Source organism: Pyxicephalus adspersus, chromosome 6 (genome assembly GCF_032062135.1).
Source record: "Pyxicephalus adspersus chromosome 6, UCB_Pads_2.0, whole genome shotgun sequence".
NCBI classification, from domain to species: domain Eukaryota; kingdom Metazoa; phylum Chordata; class Amphibia; order Anura; family Pyxicephalidae; genus Pyxicephalus; species Pyxicephalus adspersus.
In genome coordinates this window covers 58,935,389-58,957,424 of record NC_092863.1, presented here as the reverse complement: position 1 = coordinate 58,957,424, position 22,036 = coordinate 58,935,389, and the positions used below count along the sequence as shown (strand labels likewise).

Genomic DNA, 22,036 nt, shown 5'->3' with positions numbered 1-22,036 from the left:
AATGATGCGTTTCTGCCCATCAGGTTTGTAGAACAGGGTATATAAACTGCAATAAGGTTTAAACATTAGTCACATGACTGAAGATGGTGCCTTAGCTTTGTGTAATAATTAGCTGTGTGAATTAAATCTATTGAGATGTGTTTATATTCTTTTCTTTTATAGATCATTGAATCAATTTTAGAACATTTCTACAGCAAGTTAGTTTGTTGTTCTACGAGTAACGTCTGACACCTTCTGCACCATCAACCTTTCCTATTATGTGTAATAAAAATATAGTATACGATTGTAAAAGGAGGTGAAGTGAGGAGGTCTAATTGGGTTTATGGGAACGAATTGTGTATTTCAACAAATGTCCTTGTATGTATGTTTCTTTCCCAATAAAAAGTTTAATAACAAAAAGTTTTTTAATTGTGTTTCTGCAATAAGTTTTCATGGTGTTCACAAAGATTCCAAATTGCTGTAAGCATGTATTTAAATATTTAGGTATTAAAGTTCCTAACTCTTTTAGGACAACCAATAGTGCACAAAAAGGGGAAAATCAAATTTTTTATTTTAATTTGATTTTCCCCTTTTTGTTGGATTACTATATAGACCTGTATTGTATCACAACCCATGACTGCAATTTAAGGACTTTCTACTTTTAAATTTATTTTACAGTATCTACTTAGTCTTTTACTGTTGATTACAGAGAAGTTTGGGAACGGGACATGTTGACTTCATTATTATAGCACACACAGCACATGGTGTGCATCCAGTAGAGGATGGCCTCTGTGCTCCTGTCCCCCTCCTTTCTTTATTTCTCCTTTATGTTTTGCAACAGAAGATGTTGGGAGTGTTGCCTGCTTCCTTCCCTTTCATCAGTGCCGCTGGAATGACCTGTGAATTGTACATTAACCACCCACTGCCTCTGATCTGTTAATCATTAATCTCATCCGTTAATGCTGCAAGAACCAACAGGGAACTCTTGTCTCCTGCTCTATGTTCTCACCGCTCCCATGCTAACACTGGGGTCGCCTAAGGAACTTCATAAAGTACCCACCAGGTGAACTCTGATAAAGTCAGGCAGCGGGTTCACCCATGGGAAAGTTGCGGGGTGATCATGACGGACGATTTTGCTTAACGACAAAAAAAAATAAAAAAAAAAATAGAATTTTCTCTGTTGCACCGCTTGCAAGGCAGACCTGTGCTTTCAGATCATGGGTACAGTAAAGCTGTCTGTACTTCTGTGTATCTGTTAAGCCTAATTAGACACAGCGTTTGTTGTTGCAGGATGCAGCTTGTCCAATAGTCTGCCTGTGTGTGTTTATCATTCCTGTTTACCTTGTTGCAAATAGTTATACATTAAAATACTAAAAGACTTTTGGGTAGCTCATTATTTGAAAGCAGGAGACTGAAAATGTTTGATCACATGTTTACATCACTCATGGGATTGTTGAAGTGTAATAAAATAATACAGATAATCCTAATCATTATTCTTTTACTGATATGACTTCAGTAGACTAAATTTGGGTTACCGCTTGTTATAATACTAATTTAATGAATAATTATATGGAAAATCAATCAAACGCTGAACTGATGATTGATTCTCCTCTATATTTTTAAACAAATGACAGGCTGACATAACAGATTCCATGACCACATGGTTATAGATTGGCTCTGTGGGAATTGTGGCTCATTTAGCTAAAAGATCATTTATGAGGTCAGGTACAGAAGTTCAGTAAAGTCCTTGTGTATAGGTTTGGCTTGGTTCTCTCCGGCCCCTTTAAGTTGGGTGCACCACCCGGCACTTTGCAGTAACGACCTGGCTGTTTTTGGGTGTTTACTGAGAAGTTGAGTCATAATAGAAGGGTCGCCACCCATATTCAGCTTTTTTTTAAAAAAAATTCTGGACAGAACACTTTACTAGATTGAATTTTCAGTGAATAGTAGAGAAATAGAATTCTTTGTAGAATGGTTACAGGATATGCTTTTGCCAAGCACTACGCCGATAATAACATCCTTATGTTCTTCTGCCGTTTTTGCCTAATTTTTTTTATGGTTATATGCAACCATACCACCACAGTGTGAGTACTGTAGGTAATGTCCTCCAGTGACATCAGTACCTCTGCACTTCTACCTATACATATACCTATATAACTATACATTATATAGATGGCATAGTACATCTTTGCATCATGCATAATGTTAGTTTTGCATTTCCTCCCAATGTCATGTGGCTATCCTGGGTCCATACTGTAATCTTTTCTCTCTTTAAACATTGGACAACTTGGGTCATTTGACAAGATTTTTATTAAACTTTTGTAGATTCATACAAAACTTAGAAGGGTTGATATCATATTAACTTGCAAAATATTAAACCCAATGATTTTGTACATCTTTGCATGTTCATGCTGACCTCTAAAATGCTAGTTTTCTCTCATGGTAGCTATCTGGCTTCACTTAGCAAAATTGTGAATAAATGACTTGTGTTGGGTCATTGCCTGGAGCAAGTAGGTTAACATAACAGCCATGCAGCTTATACTTTGTAGTAAGTGGTCAGCGAAGGCAGCCCTTGTTTTTTTTATTTGAACTCACAATCCTGATCAAGCAAGCTTGCACCATAGCTTTAATTTACACTTGATAATTTATTTAGGGAGATAAGGGTAAATGACTCTTGGGAACCAACTTGGAAAACACACACAACCTTTTCCAGGGGGCTTTTGGTCAGTCCATGTCATAGTTCCTACTGGTACAGAATCGAATTTTTCTGCACTGACAATCATGGTGTGTAAGTGCAGCAATACTCCTATTTAAAGCTGCAGGATGATGCCACTCCTTGGGGGCAGGCCAATGACAGTCTGTGCTCAGAGGAAATCCATTAAATGATTCTGGCTGTCACTCATTGTTGAAGACTGCTGGCATCTAGTGGCAGGACACCACTTAATGGTCTAACTCCAAAATGTATTTTATCATTTAAAAGCCTAATATGTTTTATAGATGCTCTTTTAGGAAAACGTGGGTGAAAAAACCTCTGCAAAATATTTACAAAACAAAGTTGTTTTCATTCAAACCCGAAAATATTTTTACCTTTTGGGTTGGGGAAAAATGCAGATTTAATAGCCCCCTTTTGCCTATATAAACAGCAAAAAGGGCAAATATTGTACAGTTACCCCCCTACAATCAGCTTTTGTAATGGATAGAGATTTGTACCTGGATTTAATGACCTGCTATGTGTACATACGTCATAGTGCGGTGTTCTTTTGGGTCTCCTAGTAGCTGCCATGCCTGCATGGCAGTTATAAGTAAGCATTGAAATGGTTAATATTCCTTTTTTGCTCTGTTCTTGCGGTGCATTAATATTGTATATTTTTCAGAAATTAGGTCATGCAACTTCTACATTTATGACTTGCCAGTTTTTAAACTGGTTTTTAAACATTGTGTTTTACTTTTTTTTTTTTTGGAGGGGTACCTGTAGCACATATCTTATCATATATATTTTATACACACACGGCTGGATATCTGGCATATAAATATGCTTGTCTTGGGTCACAGTGTGCCCTAGCAGACTGTGTCTTGTGTTCTTTGTTTGGCTATGGTATTTATTGTAGTGGCACAATTGTGAAATATCTCCAATAAGGGAACACTGTTCAAACTTGCAGAGTAGGTGTTACATACCTGAGTTCTTTCATTCTGTGACTTCACTGTATGATGTAAATACCCAATGGAAAGGACAAAGGATGGTATTGACAGGCTTGATGACTCCCCTTCTACGCCCTTGAAGGTCACTTTGCACCATCCCCTCAAATACCTCCAGGGCTGATACCTGAAGAAATGCTGTGTTCCATAAGCAGCGACAGACAGGATGCAGTCTGCGGTAACACGTGTGCACATAAACACAAATATGTTTCCAGACAAGTACTGAACTTCCCGAATCGAAAGAAACATTGATATACTGTGATCCATAGCTGAAATTCCAGAATCAATATTTACAATATGTTAAAGCCCAAATTGTACATTTGACCTATGAAAGTTTTATTATGTACGTGGTTTGTATTCACTTATCAACCTATCATTTATGTTCTGTATTATGTTAAAGCAGTTTTCCATTTTTACCAATATAGTGAGAGTTCTCCACTCCCCCCAGAGCTACCTTGTTCACTGCCAACTCTTACAGGCCCACCATGATCCTTTTTGGGCCATTGGATAGCTTAGAAACCCCTTTTGTAATTAGGGAAAGTAGCCTTTGAGTATTTTCTGATCAATATTCTTATTTGGTTATGTTTAGTAATATGTCTTGATCAGTTTAAAAGTATATCTAAAGCCAAGTAATGTTTAGTTTAGTAGGATATGCTTAGAATCCCTTGCAATCTTGTTTCTTTGGTGTAATTTATCTCCACTTTCTGTACTCACAACATGAAAATAAGAGAATTACTTCAAAGTGAAGTATATATAGTGTGCCCTCTTGTCATTCAAACCACTGTATGCATTGGAATGAAAGCTTTTTTTTTTTTGTCTTAGAATTCTGCTGATAGGTCAGTATTTTGGGTAATGCCTCACTTTCTGTTCTGATGACGATGATTTGCATATTAGGCTTTTTTGTATTTGGTTTTAAGTCCTATCCTTTTTAGGCTCCATCAAATCTGACATTTTAGTTTTCCATGTATGCCCCTGAAGTGGACAGCACACCCGTCTTTGCATTACTAAGGTTTTAGAGTCCAGGGACACATTCTGCATGCATGGAGTTTGTAAGTTCTCCCTAGCTTTGCGCTCCAGTTTCCTCTCATATCGGTAAATGCCCATTAGAAGGGCTAAGTGCTGTGACATTCAGTGGGAGTAACATAAGGACAGAATTTGGAAAATCATAGTTTATATCTTGAATGTAATATTATCGTCCTGGATGTATTAGCTTGCCATCCTGCAAAAGCTGGTAAATGTACACTTTATGAAGCTGTAGGATTGCCATGGCAGTTAGAATATGCAAGTAGACCTGCAGGGTTAACCTGTGAATTTGTTTCAGTACAAGTTTCCCTTTATACCCATATACTCGAGAAAATTGTATCCTGGTTTGGTTTCGGTCAAATGTTTGAAAAATTTTACTGAAGAGTAATGCAAAGGTGAACAGCGGAACAAATGATGCAACAGCGCAGAGGGTCAGGATTATGGACTTTGGGTGTCCTTGAGCTTTTGTTGATGTCCTGCTCGTGAAATGTATATTTGGCACACAGAGTGAATGTTTTATGCAATATTAAAAGGAAGTTAGCTTGTCTGCATTTTCTTTCAGCACAAGTATCCCTTTAGATATCCATAGACCTCGGATCAGCTACTCTCACCTAGGGTGCCATGGCAGTCTAGGATTCCCAAAGTAGAGTCCGGGGAGCTCCCCAGCTGTGGCTGACCTCTCACCCCATTGTGTCTGCATATTTCTGAGTTCATCACCACCACCAAAATGGCACCAATTATCTCTACAGGTTAAACTTTTGACTTTTATTCGATCCCTCTATTTGCAAAGCTGACCATTCACCATGCTCCACCTTAAATCACAACCAAGAACCATTCTCAGGACAACCTTCCCATAATTCATTGTGAATGTGTGACCTCCTTTTTTTATTCCATTGTTATCAGTTGTAACGTACTGACTCACCTCTCGTAGTAAACTTCTACTCCAATATGTACTAGGCTACGTGTTTTATGATTTAGTCCTAAACATTGCCAGGGTCAAAGTTTCCCCTTGGTAGACTTCCACCCTTGGCCATACCCTCCTTCTCAGACTCACCCTGTACTTGTTTGTGCCTGTTATAACCTCATTCATAATTAAGAAGCAAAAGCGTCTTGTGTGGAAAATTAGTTCAAAAGATTTTTTTTTTTGTCTTTGCTCCACCTTTCTTCCCTGGGGCTCCCCTAAAGCCTCACAACATGGGCGGATTACTACTGAAAGAACATCTTATTAACTGCTTCACAACCAGAAGACCCAGTGGCAATTATCAATGTCCTAGTAGACGCCATCTAATTTGTGCTCCACCCTTTGATAGGAGTTTTTCCTATCCACTTGGCTTCTTGATCATAGTTGAGGGATGTGACGGTATAGTGGGGGACATGGAGAAGAGCTTGTCTGACATAAGCTAGTAATAACATAAAGTATAGAATGGCAGAAAGAGCGCCTGATAGCAGAGGGAGGAGGAACCCAGGGAGAATAGGAGAACACAGTGAGAGATTGCACTCTGTGCTGTTTGTGACTTGGCCGCTTTGATCTCCTGCCAAGAGAACCTGCAAGGTCAGAGCCAGCAGCCCTAAAGTTCCGGATATGTGAGGCTTGTGGAATGCTGGAGTGCATGTATGAAGTGTGTGTAATGTATTTGATAGGTGCTCTCACCAGTAGCACCGCTCAACCAAGAGTAAGCCATTCCCTTTCACTGCAAAATGTCATGTTTGAGAACACAACCTTCAAAGGCTTTTTCTATGAATGCATTTCATGATTGATTAGAACATGTACGCTATTAGACTTTTTATTTTTATTCGGGGGTATGATCATGTGAGATCTTGTTAACCTGACCCTCAGACAAATACACATATGAAAAGCATACATATTATTATTATACAGTATTTATATAGAGCCAACATATTACGCAGCGCTGTACAAAGTCCATAGTCAAGTCACTATCGGTCCCCCAAAGGAGCTCACAATTTAATGTCCCTACCATAGTCATATGTCTTTATTACAGTCTAAGGTCAATGTTGGGGGGAAGCCAATTAACATAACTGCGTTTTTGGAATGTGGGAGGAAACTGTAGTACTGAGAGGAAACCCATGCAAACTCCATGCAGTGTCCTGGCCAAGATTCAAACCTAGGGCCTAGTGCAGCAAAGGCCGCAGTGCTAACCACTGCACATCTGTAGAGGAAGCTCCTCTATAGTGGTCATGTTGGTGCAGCCAGCAGTAAAGCAAGGAACTTTAGAAGAAGACATTGCAGGGGAGATGCAAACCACAAATGACATGACTGTGCCGTGAGATTTATTCTGGTAGCTATACCTGTACAGATGTGTTTTATATATTATGGATTTAGACAACTCTGAACTCTAGAATACAGTTTGGTTCTTTACATTCGGTTCACATTTGAATAAATCTGGAGTTCATGATCTGTATGCCTTGGGACTTGGCATTCATCCTGAAGATAAAGGTTACTTGGCCAAAGCTCTTGTTTTCCATCCCAACCTTTCTAAAGGATACCTTAACACCCTGCTGCCAAAATCATGTTCTCTTCTCCACCTCCGCTATAGCCTAGGGACAACATTTTCTAGTGGGCCCACTTTATTATTGTTGTTTTTTTTTAGGAGTAATGGTTTTTGACACTTTAACCTTTTGAATATTTGAGTTAGGACACTTGTTCTGTGCTTTTTCACCTTATTTTTATTCATGATGAAAATTCTCCAGCAAAATCTCTATATTTAAATTGATATATATTTGTTTTTACCATAAATGTTTGCAGATCACTTACTTTCCCTTAAACTAGTAAATTCTATTGGCCTGAGAGTAGATATGCCAGGAAATGAAGGCAGTGCTCATTGGCTGTACTTGTATGACCTCTAGTGGTGAGAAAGTAAAACAGCAATAAATTGTATTACAAAGCAGCATTTCCCCATTTTTTATGTTTAGTATGCCACAGTAACTCATCCCATTGCTTCTTCTATGTTATATGTAAATTTATATAGGTTGGTCAAACTTTGATGGGCTTAATGCAAACACAAGTATACGACAAATAACTGCCAACATCAGATCTTTAAAAAAAAGGACAAGTTTCGGACAAACAATGATTTACACTCAAAAATCAAAATCTAAACACAGGGACTCAATAGACCCTTTGGTCTTTTATGCCATCGCTCTTCTGGTCTCCTTTTGTGTCTCTCAGCCTGGAAGTGAACTAAAATATTCCTTACAGAAAGCAAAAGAATAAAAAACTGACAGAAGTATAAAATGTTCCCTGATTTAAACAGAGTTTGCATATGATTCTGTGTATTTTCCTATTCAGATTAGTCCTTTGACACAAATTGAATTCCAAATGATAGAATGATTCTAACAAATCTATTTGCCTTTACTTGTGACATTTGTATTCTATAATCTTCTTTCTGTCTGTATTGCAGGCAAAGCGAGCCGTTCAGAGAGGTGCTACAGCTGTTATATTTGACGTCTCTGATAATCCTGATGCCGTGGAACAGGTATAATATGCTCCTACGTTTAAATAATATTGTCTCTTTATCTCAAATTCTTTTAGATTTGTTTTAATATGAGTAATATGGTAATCTTTATGTTGTGTTAGTATGTCTTGTCTGATTTTTGGGCTTAATTTGTGTTGGGTTTATTTTCACTCTTCTCATACATACACTTTATGGTGACTCTGTTATCACTGGGTTATGTTACTCATTAAATGCCATGTGAAAAAAAAAGAAATATATTATTTTTTAAGACTGTGCTGTTCAGCCTTAATTATCTGTATATCTCCAATAACTTCTTTCAAGATGGTGGAAAGGGATCTTCTGGGATTACCAGTTTTATTATCATATGTAATATAGTTTGTCTATTTTCTTCAATTCTATAAACTGGTTTAAAAAAAAATGGTTTTAAATGTTTGATCCCAATTATAACGTTTAAGAAGTTTGAATCCGTTCTATGTTTATTTTTCTTTACCATATATTGTTGTCTTTTTCCCAGCTGAACCAAGGCTTGGAGGACCCATTGAAAAGGCCAGTTGTGTACATGAAAGGCATGGACGCTATTAAACTCATGAACATAGTCAACAAGCAGAAGGGTGCCAGAGCAAGGATCCAGCACCGACCTCCTCGGGTGAGGGCTCATGTGTTATTAGACAGTACTCAAAGCACTGAGATCATAACATAGAGGGGGTAGATGGCTTCTTTACGGACTCGTAGAAGCAGGAGGAGCCCTGAGGAACACAGACTCCCAGGCCCTTAGCTGAGCACCAATACATTGACAAATAGGCAGCAGACGAGCGTGACATGACTTTGAACGTGTGAACAACAAACTGGAAGTTCTTTTAAAGGCAAGGTTGGATATCTATAGACCTTTATGAGTAGGCATGGCATAATTATATGTCCTCAGTAATGGTTCATACTGCATACTTTTTCCCAGTAGACTTCACAGTGACCTCACTACAGTTTCCTAACTCTCCAACATCACTGGCCTGGGATGCCCCTCTCCACCTTGCCCTTAACTTGCCCCAGATCAATCTAGTGTAACCTTTCATTTTTGCCTGATTACTGTGGCTTATACTGAACATTGTTCAAAAATGTTGAATACTTTTTTCTCTGCCCTCAGTTGTGGGCTCTTGCAGCTGCCAACCTACATTTGATAAATGATGGTTTCACGTTTGAATTTATTCAGTGATGTGCTATGGCTGCCTGCTGGCAATTCTCCAGTCATACAGATCAGACTATGTAAAGTTTTATGGTCTTACCAATCATATATTCCCTTCACAATGTGAACTCCAGATTTGGATCAGATCTGGTCCTACAATGGTCAATTCCTCCGATCCTTAATTATAGTTTGGTGTTGACCTTCTTTTTAGATCATTATGCTTGGTTGTCTTTTATTTTTTTTTTTTGGTAAATGTTTGGTTGTTTAAAAAAAAAAAAAAAAAACAGTCACATACACTTACCCCCTAAAGGGTGTTGTGTAGGGATTACTTTGTATTTTGCATTGAATTTTCTCTTTCTTTTGTTTTGTTTCCTCAGCCATCTACTGAATATTTCGACATGGGTATATTCCTGGCTTTTTTTGTTGTGGTGTCCCTGGTCTGCCTTATTCTTCTAATCAAGATCAAATTAAAGCAAAGAAGAAGTCAGGTATGATTAAAAAAAAACAAAAAAAAAAACCCCAAGAACAAAAGTGATATTTTGCAGCTTTTCAGTCCTCGTATGAAATCCCCCATTGATTTTTTTTGGTATCTATGGCTGTTGGTTTAAGGTCTAATCTATGAAGGAACAGAAATGTCATCCTAGTACAGGAAAAAAAACACTTTTCAATAACATGAGGGTTATGGGAAAGTAGGGCCTTATTTTTATTTCTAAAATTTAGAATCTGAATTTTTTTTTTTGTATGGCTCTTGGGCAGTAATCCTGCCCTGTAGTTGTTCCTAGAACTTTGGTGTTCTTAGTAATTGTTATAGATAAACACTGCTAGGAACAGTTCATGCATCATAGCAGGTATCTCCTCCAGTTCCTCTATAATGCAGTGTCATGAAATAGTAGACTGCATTCATTAATACAGCCATTTACTTTGCATGAGAAAAGAAAAGCTTCTTAGAGTCTACCAAATGAAAGTAGATTACATAACAGCTTTTTCAAAAGAATTAAAGTCTAATAAAAATGTGATGCTTTAAAATAAAGAACTGTTGAAACTGATAAAGAAACACATCATTAATTGATATTTTAGATAACACCACTCAACTCAAGTAGGAGTGTCATGTTCTTCATAAGATGATTGATTTATTTGTTAGCAGGGCTTCTGATATTTCTCCATTTTATTTGTTTGATGTTAATGCTCTTCTTTTTCAGAACTCAATGAACAGGATGGCTGTTCAAGCACTGGAGAAAATGGAAACCAGAAAATTCAAAGCAAAGGGCAAAGTGCCCCGAGAGGGAAGCTGCAGTGGCCTTGACACACTAAGCAGCAGTTCTACCTCTGACTGCGCCATTTGTTTAGAAAAATACATAGATGGAGAGGTAAGAACCAAACTTAAATATTGTAAATATGATCCACGAGGTCTAAATGGGAGAGATTCACATATTTCTACCAGTTTAATAAACGTATATATTTAAATATATATATTTTTGGGCAAAATGGTGTATCTACTTGGATTTTTGCTTTAGTATGTAGTTTTTGTAATATTGATAGAGTTGGATTGCAAGACTCACATACACTACTAATGCATGATTGTGTTCTCCTGTACCTGCTGCAGGAACTGAGAGTCATTCCTTGCACACATCGGTTTCACAAGAGGTGCGTGGACCCCTGGCTTCTACAAAACCACACATGTCCCCATTGTAGGCACAACATTATAGGTGAGTGGGAAGTCAGTTTATTTCACTAAAATATTCCTCATCGCGTATTTATTTTGCTGTATTTCTAGTGCATGGTCATATGTCCAGGACCTGATACCCGAAAAAAATAGTGCACTAAAATAAAAAACATGCAAAGATTTTAGGTTTATATATAGCAGAATAAGGAAACCGTTACTTCTGCAAGAGAGCAGGGTTTCATTTTTAGGTTGAGACCTGTTGAGCTATGACATGTTGGGGGACAACAGATACGTCCAATTTTTCATCCTTTCCTCATCTTTTTGTAAGTTGGATAAAATTGTATTACATCAAATTAAAATAGCATGTTAGTGTTTTTTGTTGCAGTATGAGAATTTTATAGGAGGAACAAGAAATCAAATTACATTTATTGACCCTATCTACTTTATTTAAGCAGAGCTTGTAAAGTAAATGTAAAGGAGTTATTTCTTTCACTTGTGTATCATGCCATATTATCTCTACTTGGACCTTTAGATTGCTCTTCAACCAAGTAAGCTACATTTCTACATTGGTTATGTAAGTGCTTTACTTCATTATGTGTATGTTCTTCTCCTACAGAACAAAAGAAAGGAGGTCATGGTGCCATATGTATGGAGAATGCAAACGGCCGTGCCCGGCATCAACAGCAACAGAGAGTCATTTTACCAGTTCATTATCCGGGGCGTGTGCAGAGAACTGGACCCATCGCTGCATATCCAACTCGCACCAGCATGGGCCCACATGGCAATCCCATTACGGTACTTACTGTAGAGCGCCCAATGGAGCCTGAGCTCTGCCCTGCTCGGACACCTGCTTTTCTGGCAGGATACAGACCTGTATCACTGGATCAGTCTTCTACAGGACATCATTGTGACCTGGAGCACCCTCCATTTCCAGCCCCACAGGCTAGCCATGGCTTCCGCCGTTCTAAATATAGCGGGAGAGGTTTTAACACTGCCACTTGTTATTCTCAATATGAGACCATGTATCAGCACTACTACTTCCAGGGTCTCAGCTACCCACATCACCAGGAAGCCACAGGGGGTAACCAAAGCTCCAGGGGAATAGAAAAGGGCCTGAATCATCCTTTTCAGACAGGTACTAACTTGTTATACCAGCCTGCACCTGCCATGATGCACATGGCACCACATTCAGCTGGTGGGAGTTGCTATCTTCACAGCCAGCATCAACATCGTTCTGTATGCAGTGGCTACTTGGCTGACGTTCCCTGCAGTGATAGTAGCTCCAATTCCAGTGCAAGCTCTGCTCAGGGGCATGCATCATCTAGTGACTCCATGCTGGACTGCACAGAAGCTAGCAACCAGGGAGTGTATGGTAGCTGCTCTACCTTTCGAAGCTCTCTTAGTAGTGACTTTGATCCTTATGTATACAGGAGTCGCAGCCCTGCAAGGACTGGAGCAGGGGAAGCTGCAGGTTTTGGGGGGGAAGCTGGGACAGGTCCTGGACGAGGTCGAATGGACTGCAGACCTCATCAAAACTTTCCAAATTCTTCCTCCCGAGATCGCCTTTCCAGCTGCAGCTTGGAGATGAATTACAGCAGCAATTCTTCACTGGAAAGGCGAGGGGCAGCCTTGGTATCTGGGTTAGTTCCAGATACCTCCATCTCACAAGGAGGTGGAAGAGACTGGCGGGGGCCTGACAAGGGTTGCCCCTGCTGCTATCAGAGGTCGGTTGGGGATCCCAGTCCAGAAAGCACAAGCTTGTACATGGGTCCAGAACCTTCACAAGCAGCTGCCACACCCTCCAGTGGAGGCTTGTACAGTGTTACCTCCAACATTTTACATCGGACAGAACCAGGGACAGTTGTTGGTCACTCTGCCCGGCCCTGCTGCCTCTATGAGGAGAATCATGGAAGCTGCTACACTGAGGACTATGCAGTCAGCATTCAGTACGCTTTGGCAGAGGCGGCAGCGGCAGCAGCTGCCGCTGCTGTGGCTGGATGTGAACCTGGTCAACCTATCCCCATCATTCCTGAGGACCCAGGCTGTGAGGGTGGCCTGGATTGTGTGGGACATGTCTCCTGGGAGATGGAGGGTGATGATGAAGATGAAGAGGAGGTACTGTACTGCCAAGAAGGACCTTGCTGTGCGTTAGTAGAGGAGACGCGTGCTCTGTGTCGAAACATAGGGACAGAGGGACCTGGAAATCTCACAGGTGATTAGTTGAATAAATTATCTTCTTCTTCTATGCACTATATGTCATACTATGATAGATAATGTTTTTACTGTATTTTCTTTTCCTGATTTTGCAGGAATAATTTAACTGAACCTCCTATTTAACTACACCTCCCCTATGTACTTTATACATATATGTATTCATTTTAGAAGGTGTTTTCCAAATGTAGTTGCTGAGCTCAGACTAAAAAAGTGACCCATTGAAATGTGATGTTTAGTTGTCAGTGGAATCTTGTGGCTTCCTCAAGCTATTTGTAATTCCAGCGGTGAGATCTCCCTTCCATAGTTTCTGGCTCTCTTCTTGTATATCCTGGAATTATAGCTGTTACTGCTCACCTTAGGTCATTTTCACGCCTCCTGTATGGTTTCTGTTCCAAACAAAATCAGACATTATTTATTTCAAATCTGTCCTGTCTGTGTTACCACTTCCTATCCTAGTAATGTTGGCGACTGAAGCAGGGGATCTTTACAGTGGGAGAAAATTGGTTTATACATACATACGGTACTTTTTTCTGTCTGTGTCTGGAGAGCAAAGTGCAGCTAGTAAAGTGCATTGCAATGTTGTAAAATAAATGAATGCTGCTACATTTAGTCTGCAAGATGAGTCAATGTTTCCATAGCCTCCATCTTAAAGGACATGTATATAACTGGTTGTAGTACATACAGGCACTACTCGCATTTAATATTTCTATTTTGTTATTTTCTCAACAGGCCAAGACTGCCACCCAACAGATAAAGACTGAATATTATGGGTACAGACCTCTAGGACTAGAATGGAAACTTGTGGGATCTTTTGTTTAAACTTTATTTATAAGAAGAAATTAATCACACTTGTTATGGTTTTACCAACAATCGGCCGCAAAACTCACAACTTTCTGGAATTCACCACACCGTACAACCACTTTTACTTGCTTTATTCCTTGGACTCAAAAGTCTGAGCATCTGTGTTATTTGTTTAGTTTTTTTTTTATTTTTATTTTTTATCATTTATTTTATAAATATATATAAATATATATAAATTTATATATATATTATTTTTGGTTGCTGTTTAGAACTTTTTCCTTGTGAGTTTGTACATGCACAAGATCTGTTTTCCTGATGAAAAAGAGATATATATATTTTTTCAATAAAATAAACAAGAAAATATTAATATTATTTTTATTTGTTGGCTTTTGAGCCAGGTAAAAAAAAAAATCAAGAGAGCGATCAGGGGTTAACTTTTTTTTTTTTTTTTTTTTTTTTTTTTATCTGCCTCTTTAAATGACATGTTTATGTTGAGCCTTTGCATAAAAGTGTCTTATGTTCTTATAAAGCTGCAGTTTGTATTCATGGTGCATTCAAAGTAGTGATAATAAGCTAAATCCACTCTTATGTTACAGGTTTTTGTTTAATGAATGTATTTGTATACTGAAAAGATAGTGTTTTTTAACTGATCGTTCATACCATAGGGAATGTCCTTGTAGAAAAAGCTTGTAGTTACAGGCAACCTAAAACTGGAATGCTAATGTCATTTTCTAAGTGGGTCATCTGCCACGAAAAGAAGAGTTTAGGTGTTTGAGGTGATCTAATAGAACTATGCCAAGGAAAACCATTGATGTTGCTTGTAGCAACCAATCTGCTCCCAGGCTTTTCTAGCCAAAAGACATTTGAAATTTTTGGATTTTGACCTTACATTATCTTTAATATTTATTTTAAAAAAGTCTGAATTGGCTTGCTTTTTATCTTAAACATACACGGTTACCCGGCCTTTAGGAGAGACTGACCGTATCTGCTGGCCAGCAAGGTGCACTTAGCCATTTACGTTGTCTTGCCACCTCCTTAACTCACCATGTGTAAGGCTATGTACACACGTCAGATGATACTCATCCGATTATCACTTCAGGGCTGATAGCAGAGGAGAATTTGACGTGTTTACATCGGCTGTAGGATGTGGCCAGGATGGATCCATGAGTGATGAATGACCGCAATGCAAATGTGGGAGAGGGTTCAGCGGGTTGTCCCCTCTATAGAACAGAACGGTGCTGTATGTTCATGCATCTTTCAGGCTTTTGTCCTTGGAAAGGATCATGAAAGATCCTTTCCAAGGACAAAAGTCCTACATGTGTACGAAGACTGGTGTCAGTGCCATCCTCCACCCATCTACTTTAATGTTGCTGGGGACTAGCAACTGACCCAAGAGAAGTGCAATGTTCCCATGAGCATGAGCTCTGGCAAGAGGGTGGATCAGTGAGTATACCTTGCTGTGCTGGGGTGTGTGTAATCAGCAGGCACTTTCACTTTGAATTGGCAGGGGACAATGTTTAAGTATACACAATCTATCTAATACTATATTAAAAAAAGCTCTGTTTAACTGTGTAACAATAAGCTTGGTGGGGCAATATAACATGGTTGGTGGAGCAGTGTGCTCATCATGTAAAAAAGGAACACAGAAAAGTTCTGCATCTATCTGGTTCTGACAGCTCCATGCAGTGATGGAGTAGACGGTGTAAACACTGACATTTTGTGCTGTTGGTTACTTGCTGCTAAAGAGATTTTATGGTTTGTTAATCTACAGGTTCTTTTTAAAGCTAAGCTAGCAACCTTATTGGAATAGATAAATACAGACTATCAAAAGGGTTGAAATACCTTTTTACTGAAAACAAATTCTGTCCCAGGTATTTTCTTATTTGACCAAGTGATCTGGTCATCTTTGTTGAAGGTGAGAATCGTCATGTACATAAATGGTGATATGACTATTAGAATGCATGTTCCTCTGTAAGAAAATGATGGACTTTGCATAGTATGCCATTATCATGTTTAATGTTCATGTTTGTTATACAAGTCCACATGAGGAGCCTACCAAATGAGTGGGTATTGGATGGAAGCTTACAGAAAGGAAACTTCAAATTGATTGCAATAGGCAGGATTTTTTTTCTTTAAAACACTGTTAGCGTGGTGAACTGAACACCCACATCATGGTCTTTAGGCTAATTACATGATGATGCTAAAAACAGAGATGTGTAGGTTGGTATGTGCCATAGAACATTTCCCCTACTTTACCCTTATTACACAGGGCCCAAAGTATAGGCATTGATTTTCTTTTTTAACTAAGCTGAATTGACATGAATGTAGACTAAGTAATCATTGTTAAATGTAAGACCCTTTATCTCATATAGTTGGACATTATTTAGTGGATGATTGTATGAATGAAGAACTTTTCATGAAGACCACCTCAGGCACTCTTAGTCTTTCTTCCATTCTTCTACATTGAAGTTTCAAATTGGAAAACATGACCTGAATGGGTTGCCATGGACCCAGAAAGAGCAATTCCTCCAAACATTTAGATAAAGCATACCTGATATCACAGGGTTCAGATGAATGAATACACTGAATATTGATGCAGTCCACACAATCCCCTTTAACCTAAGCGGTAATCCCGAGTGTTGCTCGGGGTAAAAAAAAAACCTTAGCGTTATAAGTATAATCTAGATTCCACTAGAATAATGCAGAGTTTAGGCGCTTAATTGGTCTACTGTAAAGCCGTTACATAAGAAGAGAAAAATTAAGTGGTACTTTTACCTCACTGGGTGGCTGATTTTGGAGTATCTATGCTGTTTTGATTTATGATAAATTGCTATAAGGATATATGTAATTAGGTGAAAAGTCTTAGTTCTCATATTGAGAACCATTGTTTTCTAGTGTGTAACGTGTCACAGCTTTGCATTCTACAATACAAGTTAATATGCTGCTGAATTATTTATATTAAATGAAAAATGCGTAGGTTAAAGATTAAGTATAAAAAATAAAAATTGGGTATAAATATATTTTAAATGGGACCCGTAAGTCATTAAATCGTAGATTTATTTCTGTTTATATTGTACCACTATTGTTCATTTTGCAAGATAAATTTACTTCCAAATCAGATATCAAATTCTTTCCAAGGAAATCCATTTGTTGAAGTGTACTATAGAACACCATTGCTATGTATTTCCACTAATATTATACTGATTGTTAAAGTAGAATGTTTTAATTCTGTATAGCCAGTTTTCTAGTTTTAACACTACTTCTACACCAGCCAGGAAAAGCATTCTGTGCCTTCCTTTTTTAGCTTTACTGCATCCTGGGCCACCCAACTTCTAATTGGACAGAAGTAACATATTATTACTCACTAGAACAACTGAAAAAAGATCATTGCTGATCCAGGAAATGCAACCTGCCTGGCTGTGCAATGTGATAGAGATCCATACATCACAAAACCGGTATGCAGATTCACAAATTGCTTAGTACAGTAAACGTGTATGTACCACACACCTTGTATTTATCTGTCAGATTGGAACACCGCCTTAATGGACATTATCTTAGATGAAACAATAGAAATTAAATACAGAGTATGTTTTGTCTCCTCAATGCACGTGATTTTATTGCATTGTAAAGTCATTAGATGAAAACTGTGTAATTCAAGGTTTCTGCACTGCAAAATCTGCAAATTATTGAAATCACACACTCACATCTTGTATTTGGTGGACATATGAAGCTTCCTAGTATTTATACAGATGGAATCTTTAGTACATGGATCTGGTGTGTAATTCCATTCGCTGCTCTGACCCACAGCAGGAGGTTGCCATTTTTAATGCACAATAGATTTTAGTTGTAGTCTCACTTATAAAAATTCAGGCCACAAATGGTTACCTTAATTTGTATAGATTTGTAGGTGCACCAAACCAGTCTGTTTAAACTAATCCTAACGTTTCATGCAGTCTGGTGTGCTGCAGTATATACTCTTCTTCTAGGTAGGTATTCATTCTAGAAAAGTTCTGTTGTACTGATCGGGTTCTAGTTTTTTACTTGCAGTTTACAATGTAAACAGATGGTGTCACTTTAGAGCTTGCAGGAAATGTCTGGTTAAAGAGGCAGAAAAATGTAAAAGTTAACTCAGTTCATGGTTGCTAATACTACTGTAGGAAAAAGACTTCTTTCAGACAGCTGTTAGTGAGGAAATTGGTCTGTTCTGAGCTCAGGGCAACACCTGCCTTAGGTAAAGATATGTGATTTGGGGAATTTTTATGCTATGCTGAATTGGGTACTTGTTTGTTTTGATCTGTGTTGAAATGTCTTGCAGAAATGTAAAACCGCAGTACTAAATACAGTGGGAGTTGCTTATGAAAACATGCTGTACTAACTTGAAGCCTGCAGATTAATGAACCTAGTATAGAGCATTGTTTAGTTAATTCCATACTTTTGTCAGTGCTTCTGAAGACTGGGATTATGATTCTGGTCTGGTTTGCACTGAAATATGTAATGCTGCTAATGTACCTAACTTGTCAGGAACAGTCAACTTTGATAATAGTTTGCATAGGAGAATGAAGGTGTTGGTTGTAGCAGCCGGTCTAATTAAAGACACATGATTCACTGCTATATCAGTACATCCGTATTTCCTACCCTACAGGCCTCAATTGGCTGGCCCAATGGGTTGATTTGCTAAAAGATTTCATGTTTACCTAGTAAAAATTAATATTTAGATTTGTGAAAGCTTGATTCACTTTTTTTCAATTGAACTTATACTTAATTGGGTGAATAAGTCAAAGTGAACACCACTTTACCATATATAATAAGCCAAGTGAGCATTCAAAGTCAACATTTTTTTATTCCTTTAGTAAGTTCACCAATGTTACCCCTAGCAAATGGTAACATTCAACCTTGCTGGTTATATTTCTGTTCCGCCCCATGATTATCTTGGTAGTGAACTTAGTTTCAGATGATTGCTTCCAAGCCAGTGAATTTGATTTGCTACATCATATTCACTTTGTAGAGTGACTTTTTGCTAACAAGGGACATTGATTTTTGTTGCTCACAAATAATTGGATAATTAAAGTCAGCACAGTTTGCCCTAAACTTGTTTTAGTGCTCTACTCTTTTAGTAAATGGCAGATCTGGTATTTTTATTTTTGAAGGTTTCCAAAAAAGAAGCCTACTTTTTTAGACTTGTTTGGGCAAATCGGCCAGGCTTAATTTTTGCTGGCAAAACAAAAAAATGAAAAATTTAATTTTGGCAGTAAAAAAAAAATCTAATTTATACTCATAATCATATTTATGTGATGGCTTGGGCCCATATAATGGAGATCCTGATCTGATCTATGTAAACTCCTAATCAAAGCTGACTGTTTGTATGGTACACAGATCCACAAAAAAACTTTAGTAAATTTGGTTTTCACAAAATAAATTCTCTGTGATATTCAGCTGTGATTTGTAAGGGTGCTAAGAACCAACCCGAAAGTGTTATTTTATTGGCGCCATCTCTTTCTTGCCCACCACAAGTGCCTTGTGTACACAATGGAGCTTTCAGATTGGTTCATTTTATTGCCATCCTTAGACTTGTCTAATCAAGCATAGATATCGTATATGTCAGTCCTAAAAATAAATGTCCTTTCCTGTTAAGTAACATTATTAACACTTACTAATAAAGCTTGAAGTCTGTTTTAGAATGGGGAAAACAAGTTTGACCTAGGGAGCAATGGTTTATTTTCCAATTACTGACTTTATAATGTATTAATGTAATATTTTGTCTTGCCTTTTGGTACTGCAGCTTTAACAGATGGTTGTAGCACTTAACATTTTAATATGCTAGTAGAAGAAGATACAAAATTTGGGATAAACTTTTTGAGCTGTAACAATGTATCATTTTCAAATCAAAGTTTCTACAGTAAAAAATTTTTAAGCTGTTTGTAAAGAGATGAAACAAAACATCAGTGTGTATGTTGTGTATATGTGTGCCCTTTTTCATTTATGGAAATGTTCTCAGAATATTTATTTACTAATATATTTATCTTAAAGCAAGTCTTATGTTGAGTGTTATCGGGGTAATCAATGAATATTTCTAACACAAAAATACAAACATTTTTTGTAACTGTCCAGAGAATGCACATGGTTGTATAGTTTTTGTTTTTTTTTTTCCTGACCAAATTAAAAATTTAAATAATTTTAGTACTATACAGTTTTGTAACAAAGTGTACAAATGTCAAAAATACAATTTTACCAAGAAACCTTTGAAATTGTCTATTTTTTTCTTTTATCTGTAATTTTAAATAAGGTTAAACAGGTGCAAGTTTCAAGTTATACGATGTAAAAGTTAATGTAGAACGTACAATTTGGATTGGCCGATACAAATATATCCGTGACTAGGACCGGATTTCTAAATGAAAGCCTCAAGGAACAGATAACCTGTGTCCTCCATTCCGCCAATTACTTAACCATACTATATATGTAGTCATGTTAGAATGCTGATTTCTGAAACCCGGTGGCTTGGGTCTAAAGTGTTGACATTAAGAGCGCTGATGAGTTCTAACATGGTATTGGCGTGTTAACATGTTACTAAAGTGCTGATATTTCACAGGATGGATGTGTTGAAGGACCAAATGGAACTCAATTTTGGCAGTCCCATCAATCTCCTGCACTTCCTCATAGCATGTTCACCTGTTATCTGCTTTGGAATTGTAGTACCTAATTTTTACACAAAACTGTAATGTGTGGCCCACAATGGCATAAACATTGGTTTGTAAGGATTTATTATTTTAGTACATTCAATGCCTTGCCACTAAAGTTTAGGTTCTTAGCTTGATGGTCCATACAGGAGATTCTATAACAAAGATCCTTAATTTTAGTTGTCACTTGCAGCTTTGGACCTCACTCACCATTGAGAACCAGTCAGAGTGGTTCTTGATCTGATTACTGTGTGCTATGACATGTGTTTCACATGCTGACTGGAGGCCTAATATCCTTCAATAAGCCTTAGACATGCAAATGTTACTGCTGCCTGAAGGTGGCAGTGTCAATCTGTTTAGTACTGTAACTCACAGATACAATAATTACATTAATAAAAGTATAAATTTACATTTTTATGCCCCATATAGTGTAATTTCCTATAATTTCCTTAAGAAATTTAAAAAACAAAAATATTTAGAAATGTAAAATGGTGTTTAATGTTTCCCCACACAATGTTTGGCGTACATTCAGATTGGGTTGCAAATGACAGCTTTGCCGGCCCTAACTTCTGGATTGACCTACAGGTCGGTATTTTATTATTTTCCAATCTGTCCTTGTTCTTTTATTTGTAAAATGCAAAAAAAAAAAAAAAAGACAAACAATTTTCAAATGCACAATTAAAATGCACTTTGGATGACCATGAAATCTATAGCGCTGATCATAGCCTCCAAAGGACCCCTTTTTAAACTATATGCACCGTGTGCTTTCTTTCTAAGCTTTAAGATTTAAGCGGTCCTGCATTTTCAAACTGTTGCCATACTGTGCAAGTATTCTTGTATATTGTGGCACACTTGGCCTTGCTGTTTGTTTTAGCACTGAAAGATCAGAGTTGTCCCCTGCTGTCTTCAGTTCCACTAGCAGCAACCTTCTTTTTTTCCTGTCCCTTCTATACAGCCATTGAGAAGCCAATAGTGATGTGCAGAAAGAGGTTCACTTTACCAGCAGCCAACTGCATTCTTGGCAAATAAATTCAGGGGAGTGTACACTGAATTGTGCCATAAAAAGAAACTGTTAGGGGAAAGGGGAGAAGACACAAGGATTATCGTGCAAATGAATAAAAGCCTTTTTTTCCATTACAGTTTTAAAGTCCTCAAAGGTATACCTATTATATGCTACATGATCATTATCTCTGACTATTCCTGCTGCATGTGTTTTTTTTTTTCATTGATTCATTATTCTGCTTTTTAAATATGGTTCTTGTAATTACCAGAACACATTTTAGGAAACAAATGTGTATTTTTTAATACTTTGAATCTAAACCCTAGCTGTTATGAAAAT

General features: G+C 37.7%; 1 protein-coding gene across 1 annotated transcript in view; it reads left to right on the top strand.

The window, feature by feature from the left end:
- ZNRF3 (zinc and ring finger 3) overlaps positions 1-20,268 on the top strand; it is an 83,476-nt gene extending 63,208 nt beyond the window's left edge. Inside the window, exons 3-9 of the mRNA XM_072415974.1 lie at positions 8,115-8,189; positions 8,683-8,814; positions 9,723-9,833; positions 10,545-10,712; positions 10,949-11,051; positions 11,625-13,220; positions 13,952-20,268. Coding sequence (XP_072272075.1) covers positions 8,115-8,189; positions 8,683-8,814; positions 9,723-9,833; positions 10,545-10,712; positions 10,949-11,051; positions 11,625-13,220; positions 13,952-13,983 — 2,217 coding nt within the window. The 3' untranslated portion in view covers positions 13,984-20,268. The remainder of the gene's footprint in view (positions 1-8,114; positions 8,190-8,682; positions 8,815-9,722; positions 9,834-10,544; positions 10,713-10,948; positions 11,052-11,624; positions 13,221-13,951) is intronic.
- Positions 20,269-22,036: the final 1,768 nt, after the last annotated feature.